General features: G+C 42.1%; 1 protein-coding gene across 1 annotated transcript in view; it reads right to left on the bottom strand.

Moving 5' to 3' along the window:
• Nucleotides 1-19,930, bottom strand: part of atrn (attractin) — a 376,923-nt gene that overhangs the window by 176,160 nt on the left and 180,833 nt on the right. The window contains exons 21-23 of the mRNA XM_060840099.1: nucleotides 11,244-11,296; nucleotides 5,028-5,122; nucleotides 4,381-4,459 (exon numbers count right to left, since the gene is read on the bottom strand). Coding sequence (XP_060696082.1) covers nucleotides 4,381-4,459; nucleotides 5,028-5,122; nucleotides 11,244-11,296 — 227 coding nt within the window. The remainder of the gene's footprint in view (nucleotides 1-4,380; nucleotides 4,460-5,027; nucleotides 5,123-11,243; nucleotides 11,297-19,930) is intronic.

Genomic DNA, 19,930 nt, shown 5'->3' with positions numbered 1-19,930 from the left:
ATCAGTTCTCTACAAGCTGCAGCAATATACTCCATATCCAGCATCATTAAACCTAAGCAAGAAATACTGCTGACGGTACGTTTATTCTCAGGATGAGAGCCATTGGCTAAGCCAGCATTTATTGTCCAGCCCTAATTGCCCAGAGGGCAGTAAACAGTGGGTCTGGACTCACATGTAGGTCAGACCAGGTAAGGATTGTGTTTCATCTTTTATTGTTTGTTGCTAAACACATTTGTTACATGGCTCCAAAATCTGCTTTGGATTTAAGGGTTTGGCCTCAAAAAAACAAAATGTACATAAATACAACATGCTATTTTAAGCACTGGTCATTTCTGGTGCTGTGTAAATCTAAGGTATTGACAACCTCATGGAAGAATTTTATTTTCTCTCAACTGGATTTAGGCTAATCCACACAGGATAGAAATATGAAGTTTGCCATAATGGTCTAAGTCAATCTGGCTCAAAGCACAAGCTGTGATTCAATAAAACAATGCTCCTATATTTCCACTGCCAGCTATCCCTGCAAAAATCAAAGCCAGAAAGTACTGGCCCTCTATATTTCATAGCTCCTCCAAGCTTCTTCAAAGGCATAGCTGAAAGCACAGAAACACACAAACCAAAGAGTTCACAGGTTCAAAAGGTACAGGAGCAGAATTACTCTACGAAGGGTAACCCACCCAAACCCATTCCCTTACTCTATTACTGCACATTTCCCCTGATTAATAAGGCATAGGAATGGAAGAAAGGTCATTCGGCCCATCGAGGCTGCTCCACCAGTCGATCATGGCTAATATGCTCCTTAACCCCATTTTGCTGCCTTCACTCTACATCCCTTCAACAATCACTTTGGGATAGTGACTTCCACAGATTCACAACTCTTTGGGAGAAGTAGTTTTTCCTCAACTGTGTTTTAAATTTATCTCTTCTGCTAAGACTATGACCTCTCACCCTAGAATACATCACAACTGAAAGCATCCACTCAATATCTATTTTATCCAAATCTGTTATCATCTTGAATATCTCAACTTGATCTCCTCTCATTCTTCTAAATTCCAGAGACTATAGGCCTGAACTGTTCAATTTCTCTTCATATCACAAATCCGTCATCTTGGGGATCAATCTAGTGAACTTCCTCTGAACTGTCTCCAATGCCACTACATAAGGAGAGCAAAACTGTGCACAATATTCCAGGTGCAGTCTCTCCAGTACCTTGTATAGTTGCTACAATACTTCCTTCCCTTTATACTCTTTTCTTTTAACTATATTATATTCCTTTAGCTATAAAAGCCACACTCCATTCTCATTATTATCTGCATGCTAGTTTTCTGCAACTCATGAATAAATACATCCCTCTGCAACAGAGCACCCTGAAGTCTTTTCCAATTTAGGTAATCTTCCCATTTCTTGACCTAAATGCATGACCTTGCACTTAGCAGAGAATCACAGAATCCCTACTGTGTGGAAATAGACCATTTGGTCCAATAAGTCCACACTGACCATACGAAGAGTAACCCACCCAAACCCATTCCCTTACTCTATTACTGCGCATTTTCCCTGATTAATAAGACATAGGAGTGGAAGAAAGGCCATTCAGCCCATCGAATCCACGCCACCATTCAATCATGGCTGAAAGACATTTCAACTCCACTTACCCACACTTTCCCTGTAGCCCTTAATTCCTTGCGAGATCCAGAATTTATCAAACTCTGCCTTGAAGTCATTTAACATCCTGGTCTTGAATGTGCTCCGTGGCAGGCCCACCACTCTCTGGCTGAAGAAATGTCTCCTCATTTCTGTTCTAAATTGACCCTAGTATCCCCACCTGACGGAAACAAATTTCCAGTGTCCACCTTTACTAAGCCATGCATTATCTTGTAAGTTTCTATTAGATCTCCCCTCAACCCTCTAAACTCTAATGAATACAATCCTAAAGGATCTTCAGCTGTTCACCATATGTTAGGCCTACCATTCCAGGGACCATCTGTGTGAATCTCCACTGTACACGATCCAGTGCAATATGACCTTCCTGAGGTGTGCGGCCCAAAATTGGACTCAATATTCTAAATGGGACCTAACTAGAGCTTTATAAGCACATTGCTGCTTTCATATTCTAACCCTCTTGAGATAAATGACAACATTACATTTGCTTTCTTAACCATGGACTCAACCTGCAAGTCAACCTTTAGGAGAATCCTGGACTAGCACTTCCAGATCCCTTTGTACTTTGGCTTTAAGGGGAAAGTGAGGTCTGCAGATGCTGGAGATCAGAGCTGAAAATGTGTTGCTGAAAAAGCGCAACAGGTCAGGCAGCATCCAGGGAACAGGAGATTCGACGTTTCGGGCATAAGTCCTTCTTCGGGAATCCATTCCTGAAGAAGGGCTTATGCCCGAAACGTCAAATCTCTTGTTCCCTGGATGCTGCCTGACCTGTTGCGCTTTTTCAGCAACACATTTTCAGCTACTTTGGCTTTATTCATTTTCTCACCTTTTAGAAAATAGTCAATGCCTGTATTCTTTTTCGCAAAGTACAATACCTCGCATTTGCTCACATTGAATTTCATCAGCCATTTCCAGGACCACTCTCCTAAACTGTCTAAATCTTTCTGTAGCCTCTCCACCGCGTCAGACCTACCTGCCTGTCCGCTTAACTTTGTCTCATGGGCGAACTACGCCAGAATGCCCCCAGTCCCTTCATCCAGATCATTTATATATAAAGTGAACAGCTGTGGCCCCAACACTGAACCCTGCGGGACATCACTTGTCACCAGCTGCCATTCTAAAAAAAATCTTTTACCCAACTCCCTGCCTTCTGTCCAACAGCCAACCCTCAATCTGTGCCAGTAGCTCACCTCAAACATCATGAGCCCTCAGCATACTCAGCAGCCTCCCGCAAGGCACCTTATCAAAGGCCTTATTAATGCACCTAACCTACACATCCCTGAACACTATGAGCAATTTAGCATGGCCAACGCACCCAACTACACATCTTTGGACTCTGGGAGGAAACTGGAGCACCTGGAGGAAACCAACGCAGACAGTGGGAGAATGCGCAAACTCCACACAGAGTGTTGCCCAAGGTAGGAATCGAATCTGGATCCCTGGCGCTGTGAGGCAGTGGTGCTAACCACTGAGTGACCATACTACCCTAATCTAAGTTAAACTTCATCTATCCTATTTTGGCCCACTGTCTAAAACTATCTGTATTCATTTATAAAGTTCTTACTTTCTCATTGCAGTTTACTATTCCGTCTGTTTTTGTGTCATCCACTAATTAGGCTATAGCGCCTTAAAGAGGATCTATACAATCCCTCAATCCTGCTCTAGTTAGATCTGAGATGATCAGCGGCTCAATTTAATTTTTCCAACTTTGACCCATATCGTTTACTATCCTTATCTCACAAATACCTATTGACCTCACTTCTTAAAACTGTAGATGGGTACAATAGCACAATAGCTATGTTGCAGGATTTAATGATCTCAGAAGCATGGACCAATGATCCAAAGACATGAGGTCAAGCCCATGATTGCAGCTACAGATTGTAATTTTTAAAAAATTATTTATTTGTGGGAAGCAATTATTGCCCAACCCTAGCCGCTCTTGACATGATAGTGGCAGGAGGTCTTCTTGAACTGCTACAGTCCATGTGCTATAAGTAGACACACAATGCCCTAGGGAGGGAATTCCAGGATTTTGACCCAGTAACAGTGAAGGAACAGCAATGTATTTCTAAGGCAGGATGAGGAGTGGAATGGAGGGGAACTTGCAGGTGGTGATAATCTGCTAAATTGTTCTTCGAGGTGGACATGGTCATGAGTTTGGAAGGTGCTGTCTAAGGAATCTTTGGCGAATTTATGCACTGCTTTTAGAGTGTCAGTGGCGAAGGGAGTGGATGCTTATGGATATGGTGCTAATCAAGTGGGTTACTTTGACCTGGATGGCGTCACATTTAAGTGTTGTTTCCACCAAATTCAATTATTATCAATAATGGCAACCATGAACGACCACTTTGACGTACAGACCCATGCGGTTCTCGCATCACTTAAGTACAACAATCTGTGTCCTTAACCTAATCTGGCATGCTTATTTCTCAATCAACTTAATGATGTTAAAGGCGTTATTACATACCCTAGAGCAAGTGGGACTTCCTCCCAGCCTTCCTAGCTCAGTGATAAGAAGACTATATTATGTGGCAAGAGGCTCCGCTTTACCACTGGATCATTAAAAGAAATTACTATTTTCCTTCTTTACTTAAAATACATGGATAAACAATGGGGAAGATACAGCAACATCAGTGCAAGGATTGAATTAGCTTTCTGCAGTAATACAAGGGATAAAATCTCCTCTTAATTCGTTTAAATAATTATTTGCATCAACCTTACCTAAAAAGCTACTAGACCACGTTATATTGAGGTTGAAATTCTTTGACGCATTAATAAACATGTCCAAGTCTCGGTTTTGCTGAAAGAAATTGTATAAAATAATTGTTTCAAAATAAGTTTCCAGAGAATCGCATATTGTAAAGAACAATAAGCAATAATGATGACTGCTAAAATATTGCGAAATATTGATGCATTTCAAGAAGCTACACACATCTTTTAAAATAAACTTTTAAAAACCATTAAGAGTCAGGCAACCTACATAAAAAGCAACAAGAGAATCATGTGTAAGAGCTGTCATCATAATATACATATAAATGCAGAACTTCGCAAGAGAAAGCACCAAGTAAAACTGAAGGTTATGCAAAACATGTGAAAGCACCCAAGATAACGGCACAGATGCCCATTCCGACCACCCAATTTCCCAGGATTTCCTTTAAGGCCTGTACTTATTTCCAGCTCCACATTTGTTGCCATCCTTACAGAACATCTAAAGCGGATTGTCAAATTAATAGCAACTAATACCAAGTGCAATTTTCTATCCTGTGGATTTGTCTGCAAGAAATAGGCAAACAGCACAAACTCACTTCTAACACAGACACTGAACTATTTCGAACTCCTACCTAAATTCAGTGCACGGGGATACTTACTTCTTCAGGGGTGGCTACAAAATTGATGGCAGTGTAGTAACGATCATCCTCTTGAGACAGGCTGAAGGTGAACTGGTAGTCAATCAGTAGAGTATCTGTGAAAGAAATTAAAATAACCAACTGAAATGCTGGACCACAACAACTGGAATCACAACTATTCATTTCAAATATTCTATTTTTATAGATATATTTCTTCAAACTTTTCATAAGGACTTCCTTTACAATTTTTATAAATGAAAGATATTTATAAAATAAAAACTCAAAACAGAAAAATACAAGTTAGTGAACTTAACATTGTAAAACACCCAAAGGCATATCACAGTAGAATAAGAAAACAAAATTCGACATCATCTCACAAAAGATGACATTAGGAAAGATGACCAAAGAGGTGGATCTTAAGAAGACCCTTAAAGAGGAAACAAAAGAAAGCGAGGTTTGGGGGTGGAGGGGGATTTCTCGAGCTTAGGGCATTCAAAAGGCACACTGTCAGCAGTGAAAGGATTCAAATTGGGATGGTCATGAGTGAAGCAGCAAAGACATCTGAGGATTGCAGACTCAATGTGATTACAGAGATAGCAAGGGGGAAGGTGGTGGTGGACAAATCTGAAATGCGTATTACGGAAAAGGATTCATTTTGACCAAGCATGACATCTCATACTCAACAGGACAATTAACAATATCAAAACAGAAGCATTATTTAAACAGAAGCCAATGTAGGTGACCAAGCACAGGGTTGGTGATTGAACAAGACTTGATACTATTTGGGCCGTACGCAGAATTTTGGATGTCCTGAATTTTACAGGGGGGTAAATGTGAGAACTGACCAGGAGTGTATTGGAATAACCAAGTCTAGAATTAGCCGAGGCATGGATTAAGATTCCAGAAGATCAGTGAGGCAGGTACAGGGTCAAGCCAAGGTATAGAGGTGGAAACTGATGGTCTATTTACAACACAGATGTGGTTCTCCTGGAAACCATGCCCCATTTTCACACCAAAGACTCCCTTATTGTCTGAAATGGATTTAAAAACAGATCTAACGATTCAAAATTTTGTATCTATGCTGTGCTGTGGAGTCTTAGCAGCAGGACTATATTCCACAATCTGTAACTTCACAGCCCAGCATATCCCTCGTTCCAGATGATTCACCCTACTTCAACAAAACATGTAGAACAGCATGTGAGAAAAGCACCAGCATTTGGTTAAGAGCAGCTGGAAATTATTAAGTTGCAACATATAATCAGATGCATTCTAAACCTGCTCTGTACAAGCAGCATGTGATGCGATCTGAGAATCAACAGATCCAGCTTTGGCAAACCAGTCACAGACAGATAGAAAAGTAAACAACAAGCAGGAGACAAAAGCTTCATCAACAATCCTACCTGCAACAAGGATGGACACCAACAGAAAGGAAAGGAAAAAGCATTTATTATTATTTTTAATCTTAAATACCGAATGGATAATCTAGCACTGACTTCTTCTGAGAGTCCTATACCACAAATGCCAGTCTGCAATGAACCTTACATGATTTCAATAAATGGTTGAGTGCACTGAACACAAAGGCCATGATTAACAATGTCCTAATTATATTGTTGAAAATCTGGATTTCACAACTTGCTGAACCCCTCAGTTACCATAGGGGAAAGGAGGAATGCAGATGCTGGAGAAGGGCTTATTGCCCGAAACGCCGATTCTCCTGTTCCTTTGATGCTGCCTGACCAGCTGCGCTTTTCCAGCAACACATTTTTAAGCCCTCAGTTACCATATACATGTAACACTGGCATCTATCTAGCAATGTGTAAAATTGTTCACTTCTGTCCTGACCACAAAAAGCAGGACCAATTTAAACCAGACAATCACCATTCTATCAGCCTATTCTCAGTCATCAGCGAAATGCCCGAAGGAATTGTTAAAAGTCCTTAGATTGCATTGTCAATCACCTGCTCAACAATTTTCAGTTCTGCCTGAATCTCAACTTCAGACACACTTGAAAGCTTCGTCTAAACATGGGTACAAGAACACAGATGAGGTGACCACTTAACATCATGGCAACATTTGCAAGATAATAAAACAGAAGTCAATGAAAATCATGTTTTAGTGGTTGAATAGGAAGGTAATTGTGGTTTGTGAAAACCAATCAACCCAGCCTCAGCTTTAACAGTTCCTCAAGGCAGTATCTGAATATCAGGGCAGCACGGTGGCTCAGTGGTTAGCACTGCTGCTTCACAGCACCAAGGTGCCTGGGTTTGATTCCAGCCTCGGGCGACTGTCTGTGTGGAGTTTGCTCATTCTCCCAGTGTCTGTGTGGGTTTCCTCTGGTTGCTCCCGTTTCCTCCCACAATCCAAAGATGTGCATGTCAGGTGAATTGGCCATGCTAAATTGTCCATAGTGTTAGCTGCATTAGTCAGAGGGAAATGGGTCTGGGTGGGTTACTCTTTGGAGGGTCGGTGTGGACTTGTTGAGCCAAAGGGCCTGTTTCCACACCGTAGGGAATCTAATCTAATCTAATCGTACAATCTCCAGCTAGATCATATCTACCTCAAGTACTGGTCAGATATGGGACTGCTTGCTGATGATTGGAATGTTCAGCTCCATTTATAATTCCAGTAACAATAAAACAGACCACATCCATATGCAGATTTGGGCAGCTAGTTAGTGGGAAACACATAGGTCTCGAGCATCAGACAACAATGACCACCTCCATAAAGAAAGAGTCTAATAATCTCACACTGACCAGGAGCTGGCCCACTAACATCTTTTCAAAGATTACTAGTAATGGGATTTTGGTCAGCTCAGTTCCACCACTCCACGTCTCAGTCTGATTTTCCAGAGAAATAAATGAGCATGCATCAGTTGTTACTCAAATACTCAAATCCCAAGCACCTAGTCCCTTATCCAAGATTAGTTTCAGACCCTCATTTGACGAAAGCCACGCAAATGAGGGAATGCTGAGTTCATGTTACCTTCATAAAAGCGAGAAAACTCCTAACAGTTACTTCCAACAAACAGATTCTGAGAAGCCAAATATTCTTTTAAAAGATCAGGGTTCAAGACAAGGGAAATAAATAAATAAAGTTGCAATAAAGCAATAGTGCATAAAGAACCACAGCACAAAAGATTGCTATAAGCATGTCATGTTTGTGTTGACTCTCTAAAGGAACAATTAACCTATTCTAATTTCCATCTTCTCCCCAAAGAGAGGTAATAATCCAACATCTCTGGTATGATATTGCATCTTCTTCTACCACACACTCACCGTAATCTAGATCTGAATCATTGAGTAATTATGTCTTTTCATTGGTTCTTCTGTTAATTATCTCTGCTATCTGGTTCTCAAACCTTCTGCCAACGGAAACAGTTTCGCCTTGCCTATTTTGCCCGGATCTCTTATGTTGAATCTGTTTTAACTTTGCTTCTCTAAGGAAGCCAGCCCCAATTTAATTTCCACCTTCTCAGAACCATTCCCACTGACCTTTCCTTCACAGCTTTCCTAACGTGGGGTGTTGAGGACTGAATGCAGCACTCCAGTGAGGTGAAGCCAGTGTTTTCTATAGGTTAACTTCCTTGCTTTTGTCTTCTATGCCCATAATGATAAAACACTGGAGGCTGGGTGATAAAATTTACTCAAGGCAAACTGAATTTGATTTTTGATAGACAAGGCTCATGGAGTGCCAAAAACAGAATCGAGAAGAACCTAGATGAACCATGATATTAACTCATGATGGACAAGATTGAAATGCCAAATGGGTCTCACAGTTCTAAGTTCTCATGTTCCGGTCTAAATATGCATCAGGAAGAGTAAGGATCATTAACACTAAGACCTGGGAAACTCTCCTCTAATCCCTGTCATTCCATTAAATTTATATCTCCGCTACCTCCCTTTTATTATGAGTGTAACTGCACTCAAACATGTTGCAGAGCATTGTTTTCACGAGTTTCGGCAGACTACATACACCACATCAACAGCATTTCTTCAAACTTATATAACCTCATCAAACGACATCAACGACTTATTGAAACAAATCTGGATTTGAAAGGTAATTCATTTGGTCAAGTTAACATTTGGAGAAGATTCTTTGACTTCAATTGATTTTTGAATAAGAGTGTAACACTTGCAATTCTCTAACTCCACTACCCTAATATTTTTTTCTTTAAGTTGTAAATTACAGAATCCCTGCAGTGTGGAAGCGAGCCATTCGTCCATCTAGTCCACACGGACCCTCTGAAGAGCACCTCATCCAGACTCACTCGGTCCCCCCATCCTATCCCTGTAACTCTGCATTTTCCATGGCTAATCCACCTAGCCGGAATGTCCCTCAACACTCTGAGGCAATTTAGCATGGACAATCCACCTAACATCTTTGGACTGTGGGAGGAAACCCATGCAGATAGGGGGAGAATGTGCAAACTCCACACAGTCACCAAAGGCTGGAATCAAACGTGGGACCTGGTGCCAAGAGGCAGCAGTGCTAACCACTGAGCCACCATGCCGCCCTTTCAACAAGATTTGAAAACGATGGCTCTATCAATTTTCAATCTCCCAGTGTAAATGCTGAAAGGATAGTAGCCTGATAGGAGAATCTAGAGTTTGGACTCATGATTACAGAATGAAGGTTTGGCCACTTTAAACAGAAATGAGGACAAATTGCTCCTACAGGGTTACAAATGTGTGGAATTCTATACCCTAGGAAAATGTTGAAGCTGGGTCAGTGAATATATTCAAGGCTGGCATTGTAGAATTTTGAGTTCAGAGAGGGTCAAGGTTTATGGAAAAAGTGGAGTTGAGGCAAAGACCAGATTGGCCATGGCACCTTTGAACATCAGCACAATCTCGAGGCACTACTACATGTAATGTACTGTTCCTATTCTGACAGGAAGTAGCCAGCCTTTCTAGAAAATTGATTCAGTGTTAGCTGTGTGTTTTGGCAGTCTGGATCACTATTTACAAATCCTACGATTCTATATCATTTATTAAAGGAAAGGCTCAATTGCTTTCTCCACTTCTTTTAAAACTGATCGCTATCTAAAACATCTATCCAGAAAATCCATTGGTTACAATTTTTTTAAAACTTCATGAAGGAACTATCCCATGTTATTAACCATACGACTGTAAGAAATAGAAACAGAAGTAGGTCACCCAGGCCCTTGAGCCTACTTTGCCATTCAATATGATAATGGCTGATCCGTCATTCCTTACCTCCACTCTCCTGCCTTTTTCTGTAATCAAAGATTTCCCAACTGATCAAGAATCTCTCTCAGCCTTAAATTTACACAAGAACTCTGTCCCCACAACTCTCTGTGAGCAGTTCCAAAGATTCTCAACCCTCAGAGAAGAAAATCCTCATCTCAGCCTGAAATTGGTGCCCCTTTATTCTGAGACTGTGCCTTCTGGTCCTAGACTCTCCCATGAGGGGAAGCATGCTTTCAGCACTTGGCCTGACAAGCTCCTAAAAATGCCTCAATAAGATCAGCTCTTATCCTTATAAACACCAGTTAGTAGCGTTCCAACTTCTTCAGTCTTTGCTCAAAAGACAATCCCTCCATATCACGAATCATCCCAGTGAAAATCCTCTGAACTGCCTCCAATGGAATGTTATCTTTCCTCCTATATAGAGGCCAAAACTGCTCACAATAGTCCAGATGTGGTCTCACCAGCACCTTATACAGTTGCAGGAACACTTGCCTACTCTTAAGACCAACCCCTTGCAATAAAAGCCAATATTCCACTATTACTTGCTGCACCCGCGTGCTATCTTTGCACATTTGGTGCAAGTTCCCCCCAAGTCCCTTTGTATTGCAGCTTTCTGCAGTTATTCTCCATGAAAATAGTCTTTTGCTTTCCTTTCCAAAGTGAACAATTTCACATTTTCCCACATTATATTCTATTTTACTTCAGCTACGAATATCACTTTGAAAACTGATGTGCGATAAAACAAATTCATTTTTGAAGAATAGCTTGAATACAATCGAAAAAAGTGCGAGTTATATTCAATGCAACTTTCATCCCTGGACCTCGTCAATTTCTTAAATCATGAAATTGTTACAGATCTTGGTTCATAGACCAAAAATTATTTAAATCAAATTTTCAGAGATAATTGAAGATCATCAATAACTGAGCAGGGTCAGTCTAGTTGTGCACAATTCTGAAAAAATAAGTTTTGTCAAGTCATTTGATTTGATTCATTCCAATTTTACATCACAACGTGCATTAGACTTACAGTAACAGGTCCCTTTCAGTGGGTTACCCTGGTATCGTGTTTCAACGTCACATCTAGAAGCAAATTCAACCACAGATTAATTAACATAATCATGCATTGTCTCTCATTTACTTGGCTTTGCATTTTAATTAAATGAAAACATTTCACGATTGATATAAATTCTTATAAGTAGTGGCTAGAACATGAAAGGAAGAAACATCAGCTCTAAAGTCCTGTTAAGATCAGCAGTGAATAACAGATACATACCTGGGCATTGTATCTTGCAAGAAATTAACTGTCTTGGAAGAAATGCAGTGCAGATTCCTCAAAATGTTACCAGGGCTTCAAGGTTTAGTGTCAATACATAATCTAAGTTTATATTCTCTGCTTTACAGAAAGTGGTGCTGATTTTATTTATGTTTTAAACATTTTGAAAGAGATGGACAGAATAGATGATAAAAGACTTTCTGGAAGTAGAGGCATATCGGAGAAGGGAGTTTATAATCAGAAGCATGATGTTCGGGCAAGATGCTAGCAAAATCCATTTTAACCCAGTCGTACAAATTTGTAGAAATCTGTGCCACAAAACATTAAAACAATTAAATTTAATTGCAAAAGTTATAAAATCTTGCTAGTTTATATTCAGTCATGTAATACGTGCTTAACTGTCCAAGCCAACATTTATTTTTGGGCCCTAATTGCCTTTGAGATGATAATGGTGGGCTGCCTCTTGAACTGCTGCTATTAATATGCTACAGATAGACCCACAATATATTAGGGATGAAGTCCTAGGGTTTTGACCCAACATTCCTAAAGATAACATTTCCGAGCCAGGATGAGGAGTGATTTGGAGGTGAATTTGCAGGTTGTGGTGTCCCATGGACTGAATTAAGGTACAAATTAACCATGATCTCACCAAATCAAGCTCAACATGCTGAATGTTTCATATTGCTCTGGTAACTGGTAAAACACCAGTGACATTGTTCGTAGCAACTCGGAGAGATGTAACATCAAGTATTGGGGTGACTAAATTACAGCTGAGGCATGAAATTGAAGTATCACTGTGCAACCAGAGGGCCGTCCACTAATATATCATAGATACTGCACTGATAATCCACAGCATAAGACCAAAATACAGGAGTAGAAGCTAAGCCATTCAGCCCATTGAGTCTGCTCCACCATTCACTCATGGCTGATCAGCTTCTCATCCCCATTCTCCCACCCTTTCCCCATAATCTTTAATGCCCTTGACAATCAAGAATCTATCAATCTCAGTCTTAAATAAACTCAAAGACCTGGCCTCCACAGCCTTCTGTGGCAAAGGATTCCATAGATACACTACTCTCTGGCTGAAGAAGTGTCTCCATTCTAAAAGGTCTTCCCTTAACTCTCAGGCTGTGCCCTCAGGTCTTAGTCTCTCCATGCAGTAAATGATGTGTGTGGTGGTGCAGGTGAATTTGAGACGGATATGGAAGGATCTCTTGGGGCCTTGGAGGGAAGTAAGGGGGGAGGTGTGGGCGCAAGTTTCGCATTTCTTGCGGTTGCAGGGGAAGGTGCTGGGAGTGGAGATTGGGTTGGTGGGGGATGGGGACCTGATGAGGGAGTCGCAGAGGGAGTGGTCTTTCCAGAACGCTGATAGGGGAGGGGAGAGAAATATATCCTTGGTGGTGGGGTCTGTTTGGAGGTGGCAGAAATGACGATGGATGATACGATGTATCTGGAGGTTGGTGGGATGGTAGGTGAGGACCAGTGGGGTTCTGCCCTGGTGGCGATAGGAGGGGTGGGATTCAAGGGTGGAGGAGTGGGAAGTGGAGGAGATGCAGTGGAGAGCATCGTCAACCACGTCTGAGGGGAAATTGCGGTCTTTGAAGAAGGAGGCCACCTGGGTTGTTCGGTATTGGAACTGGTCCTCCTGGGAGCAGATGCTGCGGAGGCAAAGGAATTGGGAACATGGGATGGCGTTTTTACAGGGGGCAGGGTGGGAGGAGGTGTAACCGAGGTAGCTGTGGCAGTCAGTCTATTTATAGTAAATGTCCGTGTTGAGTCGGTCGCCCAAGATAGAAGTGGAGAGGTCTAGGAATGGGAGGGAGGAGTCTGAGACGGTCCAGGTAAATTTTAGGTCGGAGTGGAACATCACCAGACCATGGCAACATGACGCCTGGAGGAAGAACACCTCATCATCCGCCTAGGAACCCTCCAACCACAAGGGATGAATGCAGATTTCTCCAACTTCCTCATTTCCCCTCCCCCCACCTTATCTCAGTCCCAACCCTCTGACTCAGCACCGCCTTCTTGACCTGCAATCTTCTTCTTGACCTCTCTGGCCCCACACCCTCTCCGGCCTATCACCCTCACCTTAACCTCCTTCCACCTATCGCATTCCCAACACCCCAACACCCCTCCCCCAAGTCCCTTGCTTGGCACACCTTCCTCATTCCTGAAGAAGGGCTTATGCCTGAAACCTCGATTCTCCTGCTCCTTGGATGCTGCCTGACCTGCTGCACTTTTCCAGCAACACATTTTTCAGCTCTGATCTCCAACATCTGCAGTCCTCACTTTCTCCTTTTAGTGCCAAGGTCAAAGATCAAGACAGTGAAATTTGTCACCTATACCATTTGATTTGTCTACGCTCACAGAAATACAGTCAATGATGACATAACATTCAATATTGGACAAGATGAGGTAAACACGTATAAACTGTATGTCAAAGCAATCCTTTCTAAAAGAACGGAATTACACTCGCAGCAACACCTGACATTCAAAGTCTGTATTTTAGCAAGTGGACCCAACAAACTAATGTTAGTGATGAAAAGAAAGCGCTGGAGAAAGTCAGCAGGCCTGGCAGCATCTGTGGAGAGAGAAACATAGTTAATGTTAAGACAACATGACTCCTCTTTGGAACTGAAGGGGAGAGGTTTCTGCGCTAATAACAAAGAGGCAAGAAATGTGAGGGCTCCCTGATCGAATGTCAGAGTGAGTGCTATTGTTAGGAGGGGAAGATTACAGAGGGCAGAATACGTTTTAAAGATAAGTGTGAATGGTTAAAGAAAGCTCAACTTTGTTGAGTAAACCCATAAAACCAAGACACAAGGGGAGAAGTGGCTGTAATAAAATGGATGACAATGCCCATGTTCAGTGGTGGTTGATGAACTGAACATAGAATGCTGAAGGCCATAGAATGCTTATGTGGAAAATTTAGTGCTGTATTTCCAGTTTTGTTTGTGCTCCTCTCGTGAATATGGTAACTGGTACCAGCTTAATGGAAATACAGCTCATAGTGGAGCAATGCAGCTGGTCAAGGATAGAAATGTAGCATATGCTGACGTGGTCTTTTGTGACAAAACATAAAACTGTTTCTCAAGGTGCTGCCTTAACCAGAAGATGCAGATATTAGATAACTGACAAAAGTACCTGAGGGGAATTGAGATTTAATTTTATGCAGTGAATTATGATCTTGCATATACTGCTTGCAATGCTAAGGGAAGAAAATTCAACCCTAATAAAAATATTAATTCTTCACAATTAAAGTTAAAAATGGTCATTTGCACCAAGCCTCGCATGATGCATAGAACTTCATGCATGTGATAGACAGAAATGCAGGAAATAGGAATTCAGAACAGACCACATTAGTGTGCTTGCAGAAGTCTGCAAGGCGGTATTAGGCAAGAACCTTCAAAAGCTGATTGGGGGTAGATGTTCGCAGGACAAGGGTTGGCTGGAGAATGGGAGCCTTCAGAAAGGCTGGTAGATGTAGGAAATGCTGGATGACTTGAGAAATTGAGGATTTGGTTCAGAAAAAGAAGGAAGCATATGTCAGGTATTGACAGGAGACATAGAATGAATTCCTTAGAAGAAGATAAACACAGTACAAGTACACTTAAGAGAGAAATCAGGAAAGCAAAAAGGTGACATGAGATAGCTTTGGCAAATAGAATTAAGGAGAATCCGAAGGGTTTTTACAAATACATTAAGGACAAAAGTCTAAGTAGGGAGAGAATAGGGCCGCTCAAACATCACTAAGGCAGCCTTTCAGGTACCTGTCAGGCAGGGAGGTATCTGTCAGGCAGGGAAGTACCTGTCAGGCAGGGAGGAAAGGGTCGTGTGAGGGAGCTGTGGTTTAATAAGGAATTGTAATCCCTTGTTAAAGGGAAGAGGGCGGCCTATGTAAAGATGAGGCGCGAAGGTTCAATTGGGGCGATTGAGAGTTTATAAGGTAGCCAGGAAGGAACTAAAGAGAAAGCTAAGAGCAGCAAGGAGGGGACATGAAAACTCCTTGGTTGGTAGGATTAGGGAAAACCCAAAGGCTTTCTATAGGTATGTCAGGAATAAAAGAATGACTAGGGTAGGAATAGGTCCAGTCAAGGATAGTAGTGGGAAGTTGCGTGTGGAGGCTGAAGAAATTGGGGAGACACCGAACGAATACTTTTCGTCAGCATTCACTAGGAACAGGACATTGTTGCCGATGTGAATATTGAGTCACAATTAATTAGAATGGATGGCTTTGAGGTACGTAGGGAAGAGGTGCTGGAAATTCTGGAAAGGGTGAAAATAGATAAGTCCCCTGGGCCTGATGGCATTTATCCTAGAATTCTCTGGGAAGCAAGGGAGGAGATTGCAGAGCCATTGGCCTTGATTTTTATGTCTTCGTTGTCTACAGGAATAGTGCCAGAAGACGGGAGGATAGCAAATGTGGTTCCCTTGTTCAAGGAGGGGAGTAGGGATAACCCTAGTAACTAGAGGCCAGTGAGTCTCACTTCTGTTGTGGGCAAAGTCTTGGAGAGAATTGTAAGGGATAGGATTTATGAACATCTGGATAGGAATAATGTGATCAAGGATAGTCAGCATGGTTTTGTGAAGGGCAGATGGTGCCTCACAAACCTTATTGAATTCTTTGAGAAGGTGACTAAGGAGGTGGACAAGGGTAAAGTGGTAGATGTGGTGTATGTGGATTTTAGTAAGGCGTATGATAAGGTTCTCCATTGTAGGCTAGTGCAAAAAATACAGAGGTATGGCATTGAGGGTGAGTTGGAGGTTTGGATTAGGAATTGGCTGGCTGGAAGAAGAAGACAGAGGGTAGTAGTTGATGGTAAAGGTTCATCACGGAGTGCAGTTACTAGCAGTGTTCCGCAAGGGTCTGTTTTGGGACCATTGCTGTTTGTCATTTTTATAAATGACCTGGAGGAGGGGCTAGAAGGTTGGATGAGCAAGTTTGCGGATGATACGAAAGTCGGTGGAGTTGTTGACAGTGAGGAAGGATGTGGCAGGTTACAGCGGGATATAGATAAGCTGCAGAGCTGGGCAGAAAGGTGGCAAATGGAGTTCAATGTAGCTAAGTGTGAAGTGATTCACTTTGGTAAGAGTAACAAGATGATGAGGTACTGGGCTAATGGTCGGATACTTGGTAGTGTGGATGAGCAGAGGGATCTTGGTGTCCATGTACACAGATCTCTAAAAGTTGCCACCCAGGTAAATAGTGCCATGAAGAAGGCATATGGTGTACTGGCTTTTATTGGTAGAGGAATTGAGTTCCGGAGTCCTGAGGTCATGTTGCAGTTGTATAAGACTCTGGTGCGGCCGCATCTGGAGTATTGTGTGCGGTTTTGGTCGCCATACTATAGGAAGGATGTGGAGGCACTGGAACGGGTGCAGAGGAGGTTTACCAGGATGTTGCCTGGTATGGTAGGAAGATCGTATGAGGAAAGGCTGAGGCACTTGGGGCTGTCTTCACTGGAGAAAAGAGGGTTTAGGGGTGACTTGATAGAGGTGTACAAGATGATTAAGGGTTTAGATAGGGTTGATCATGAGAACCTTTTTCCACGTATGAAGTCAGCTATTACGAGGGGGCATAGCTTTAAATTAAGGGGTGGTAGGTATAGGACAGATGTCAGGGGTAGATTCTTTACTCAGCAAGTCGTGAGTTCATGGAATGCCCTGCCAGTAGCAGTGGTGGATTCTCCCTCTTTATGGGCATTTAAACGGGCATTGGATAGACATATGGAGGATAGTGGGCTACTGTAGGTTAGGTGGGCTTGGATCAGCGCAACATCGAGGGCCAAAGGGCCTGTACTGTGCTGTATTGTTCTATGTTCTATATATTCCATGTTCCAAGTTCTTTGTGTGGAGCTGCAGGGGATGGGGAAGATACTAAATGGGTATTTTGCATGAGTATGGAGCATACAGAACATAGAGAAATAGATGGTGAAAACTTGAAAAATTTCAATATTACAGTGGTGGTGGTGCTGGATATCTTGAAATGCATAAAATTGGATAAATCCCCAGCACTTGACCAGGTGCACCCTAGAACTCTGGGAAGCTAGGGAAGTGATTGCTGGGCATCTTGCTGAGATATTTGTATTATCGATAGTCACAGGTGAGGTGCCGGAAGACTGGAGGTTAGCTAACGTGGTACCACTACTTTTCAAGGGTGGTAAAGACAAGGCAGGGAATGAGAGACTGGTGAGCCTGACATTGGTGGTGGGCAAGTTGTTAGAGGCAATCCTGAGGGACAGGACTTACATGTATGTAGAAAGGCAAGGACTGATTAGGCATAGTCAACTTGGCTTTGTGCACGGGAAATCATGTCTCGCGAACTTGATTGAGATTTTTCAAGAAGTAACAAAGAAGATTGATGAGGGCAGAGTGGTAGATATGATCTATATGGACTTCAGTAAGACGTTCGACAAGGTTTCCCCAGGGGAGACTGGTTAGCAAGGTTAGATCTCACGGAATACAGGGAGAACCAGCCATTTGGATTCAGAACTGGTGGTGGTGGAGGGTTGTTTTTCAGACTGGAGGCCCGTGACCAGTGGAGTGCCACAAGGATCAGTGCTGGGTCCACAACTTTTCGTCATTTATATAAATGATTTGGATATGAACATTGGAGGTATAGTTAGTAAGTTTGCAGATAACACCAAAATTGGAGGGGCAGTGGACAATGAAAAGATTACCTCAGATTACAACGGAATCTTAATCAGATGGGCCAATGGGCTGAGGAGTGGCAGATGGAGTTTAATTTCGATAAATGCGAGGTGTGGTATTTTGGGAAAGCAAATCAAAGCAGGACTTATACACTTAATGGTAAGGTCTTAGGAAGTGTTATTGAACCAAGAGACCTTGGAATGCAGATCCATAGCTTCTTGGAAGTGGAGTCACAGGTAGAGAGGTTAGTGAAGGCAGCATTTAGTATGCTTTCCTTTAATGGTCAGAGTACTGAGTACAGGAGTTGGAAGGTCTTGTTGCATTGGTGAGGCCAGTTTAGAATACTGCCTGCAATTCTGGTCTCCTTCCTATCCGAAGGATGTTTTGCAACTTCAAAGGGTGCAGGAAAGATTTACAAGGATGTTGCGAGGGTTGGAGGATTTGAGCTATAGGGAGAGGCTGAATAGGCTGGGGCTGTTTTCCCTGGAGCTTCGAAGGCTGAGGGGTGATCTTATAGAGGTTTGTAAAATCATGAAGGGCATGGATAAGGTAAACAGACAAAGTATTTTCTCTGGGGTGTGAGAGTCCAGGAGGGCATAGATTTAGGGTGAGGGGGAAAAGATATAAAGGGGACCTAAGGGATAATGTTTTTTTGCAAGCACAGGGTGGTGTGTGTATGGGATGAGCTGCCAGATGAAGTGGTGAAGGCTGGTACAATTGCAACATTTAAAAGGCATCTGGATGTGTATATGAATAGGAAGGGTTTGGAAGGATATGGGCCAAGTGCTGGCAAATGAGACTAGTGTAGGTTGGGATATCTGCTTGGCATGGATGAGTTGGACTGAGAAGGGTCTGTTTCCGTGCTATATATATCTGCGACTTTGATTCCAAATTACTGGCCACAGAATTAAAAAACTGCAGACAGGAATTATCCTTATGGGCACAGAATGTATGCATTTTAAACTATTTAAGTGTTTTTAATTCCATCATTCCAATTTCCAAAATGCTATTCTGATGGTTCAAGCGGTGCAACATCAGAAATTCTCTCCAAGAACTTTCTCCAAACCTGATGTGGATGTGTCACTGTTGGACTGGGGTGGACAATGTTAAAAATCACACGATACCAGGTTATAGTACAATTTAAAAGTACAATTATTTTCAAATAAACCTGTTGGACTATAACCTGGTATTGTTATTTTTCAATTTTCTCCAAGCAGTTATCTTTCAGGTTTGAAGGGAGTGAGATGAGGAGAACATTCATAAGAACATAAGAAATACGATCAGGATTAGGCAATTTTGACACTTGAGCCTACCATGCAATACGATCCAGCATTCCTCAAGTCCACTTTCTTGCTGTTTCCATGTAACCCTCGATTCCCCTACTGATCAAAAATCTACCTCAGCCATAAATATACACAAGGACTCTGCAGCCCAAGCTTTCAGTGACAATGAGTTCCAAAGACACACAACCTCCTGGGCAAAGAAAATTGCTCATCTCAGTCTTAAATTGGTGCCTCTTTATTCTGAGGCTATGTCCTCTTGTCTTACACTTATCCATTTGGGGAAACATTCTCTCAGCATTTACCTTGCCAATTCCCTTCAGAATCCTATGTGTTTCAATCAGGTCAACTTTTTTTTCTAAAAACTCCAGTGGACAGAGTCTCAAACTGTTAAGCCTTTGCTCATAAGACAATTACTCCATTCCAGGAATCATTCAGCAAATAGTACAATTAAAATATGTAGCTCAGATACACCAGTCGGCATCAGAATAAATTCTACCACCTGTAATC

The sequence above is a fragment of the Hemiscyllium ocellatum genome, chromosome 1, assembly GCF_020745735.1.
Source record: "Hemiscyllium ocellatum isolate sHemOce1 chromosome 1, sHemOce1.pat.X.cur, whole genome shotgun sequence".
In the NCBI taxonomy this organism is placed as follows: domain Eukaryota; kingdom Metazoa; phylum Chordata; class Chondrichthyes; order Orectolobiformes; family Hemiscylliidae; genus Hemiscyllium; species Hemiscyllium ocellatum.
This window is presented reverse-complemented; position numbering and strand designations above follow the sequence as displayed.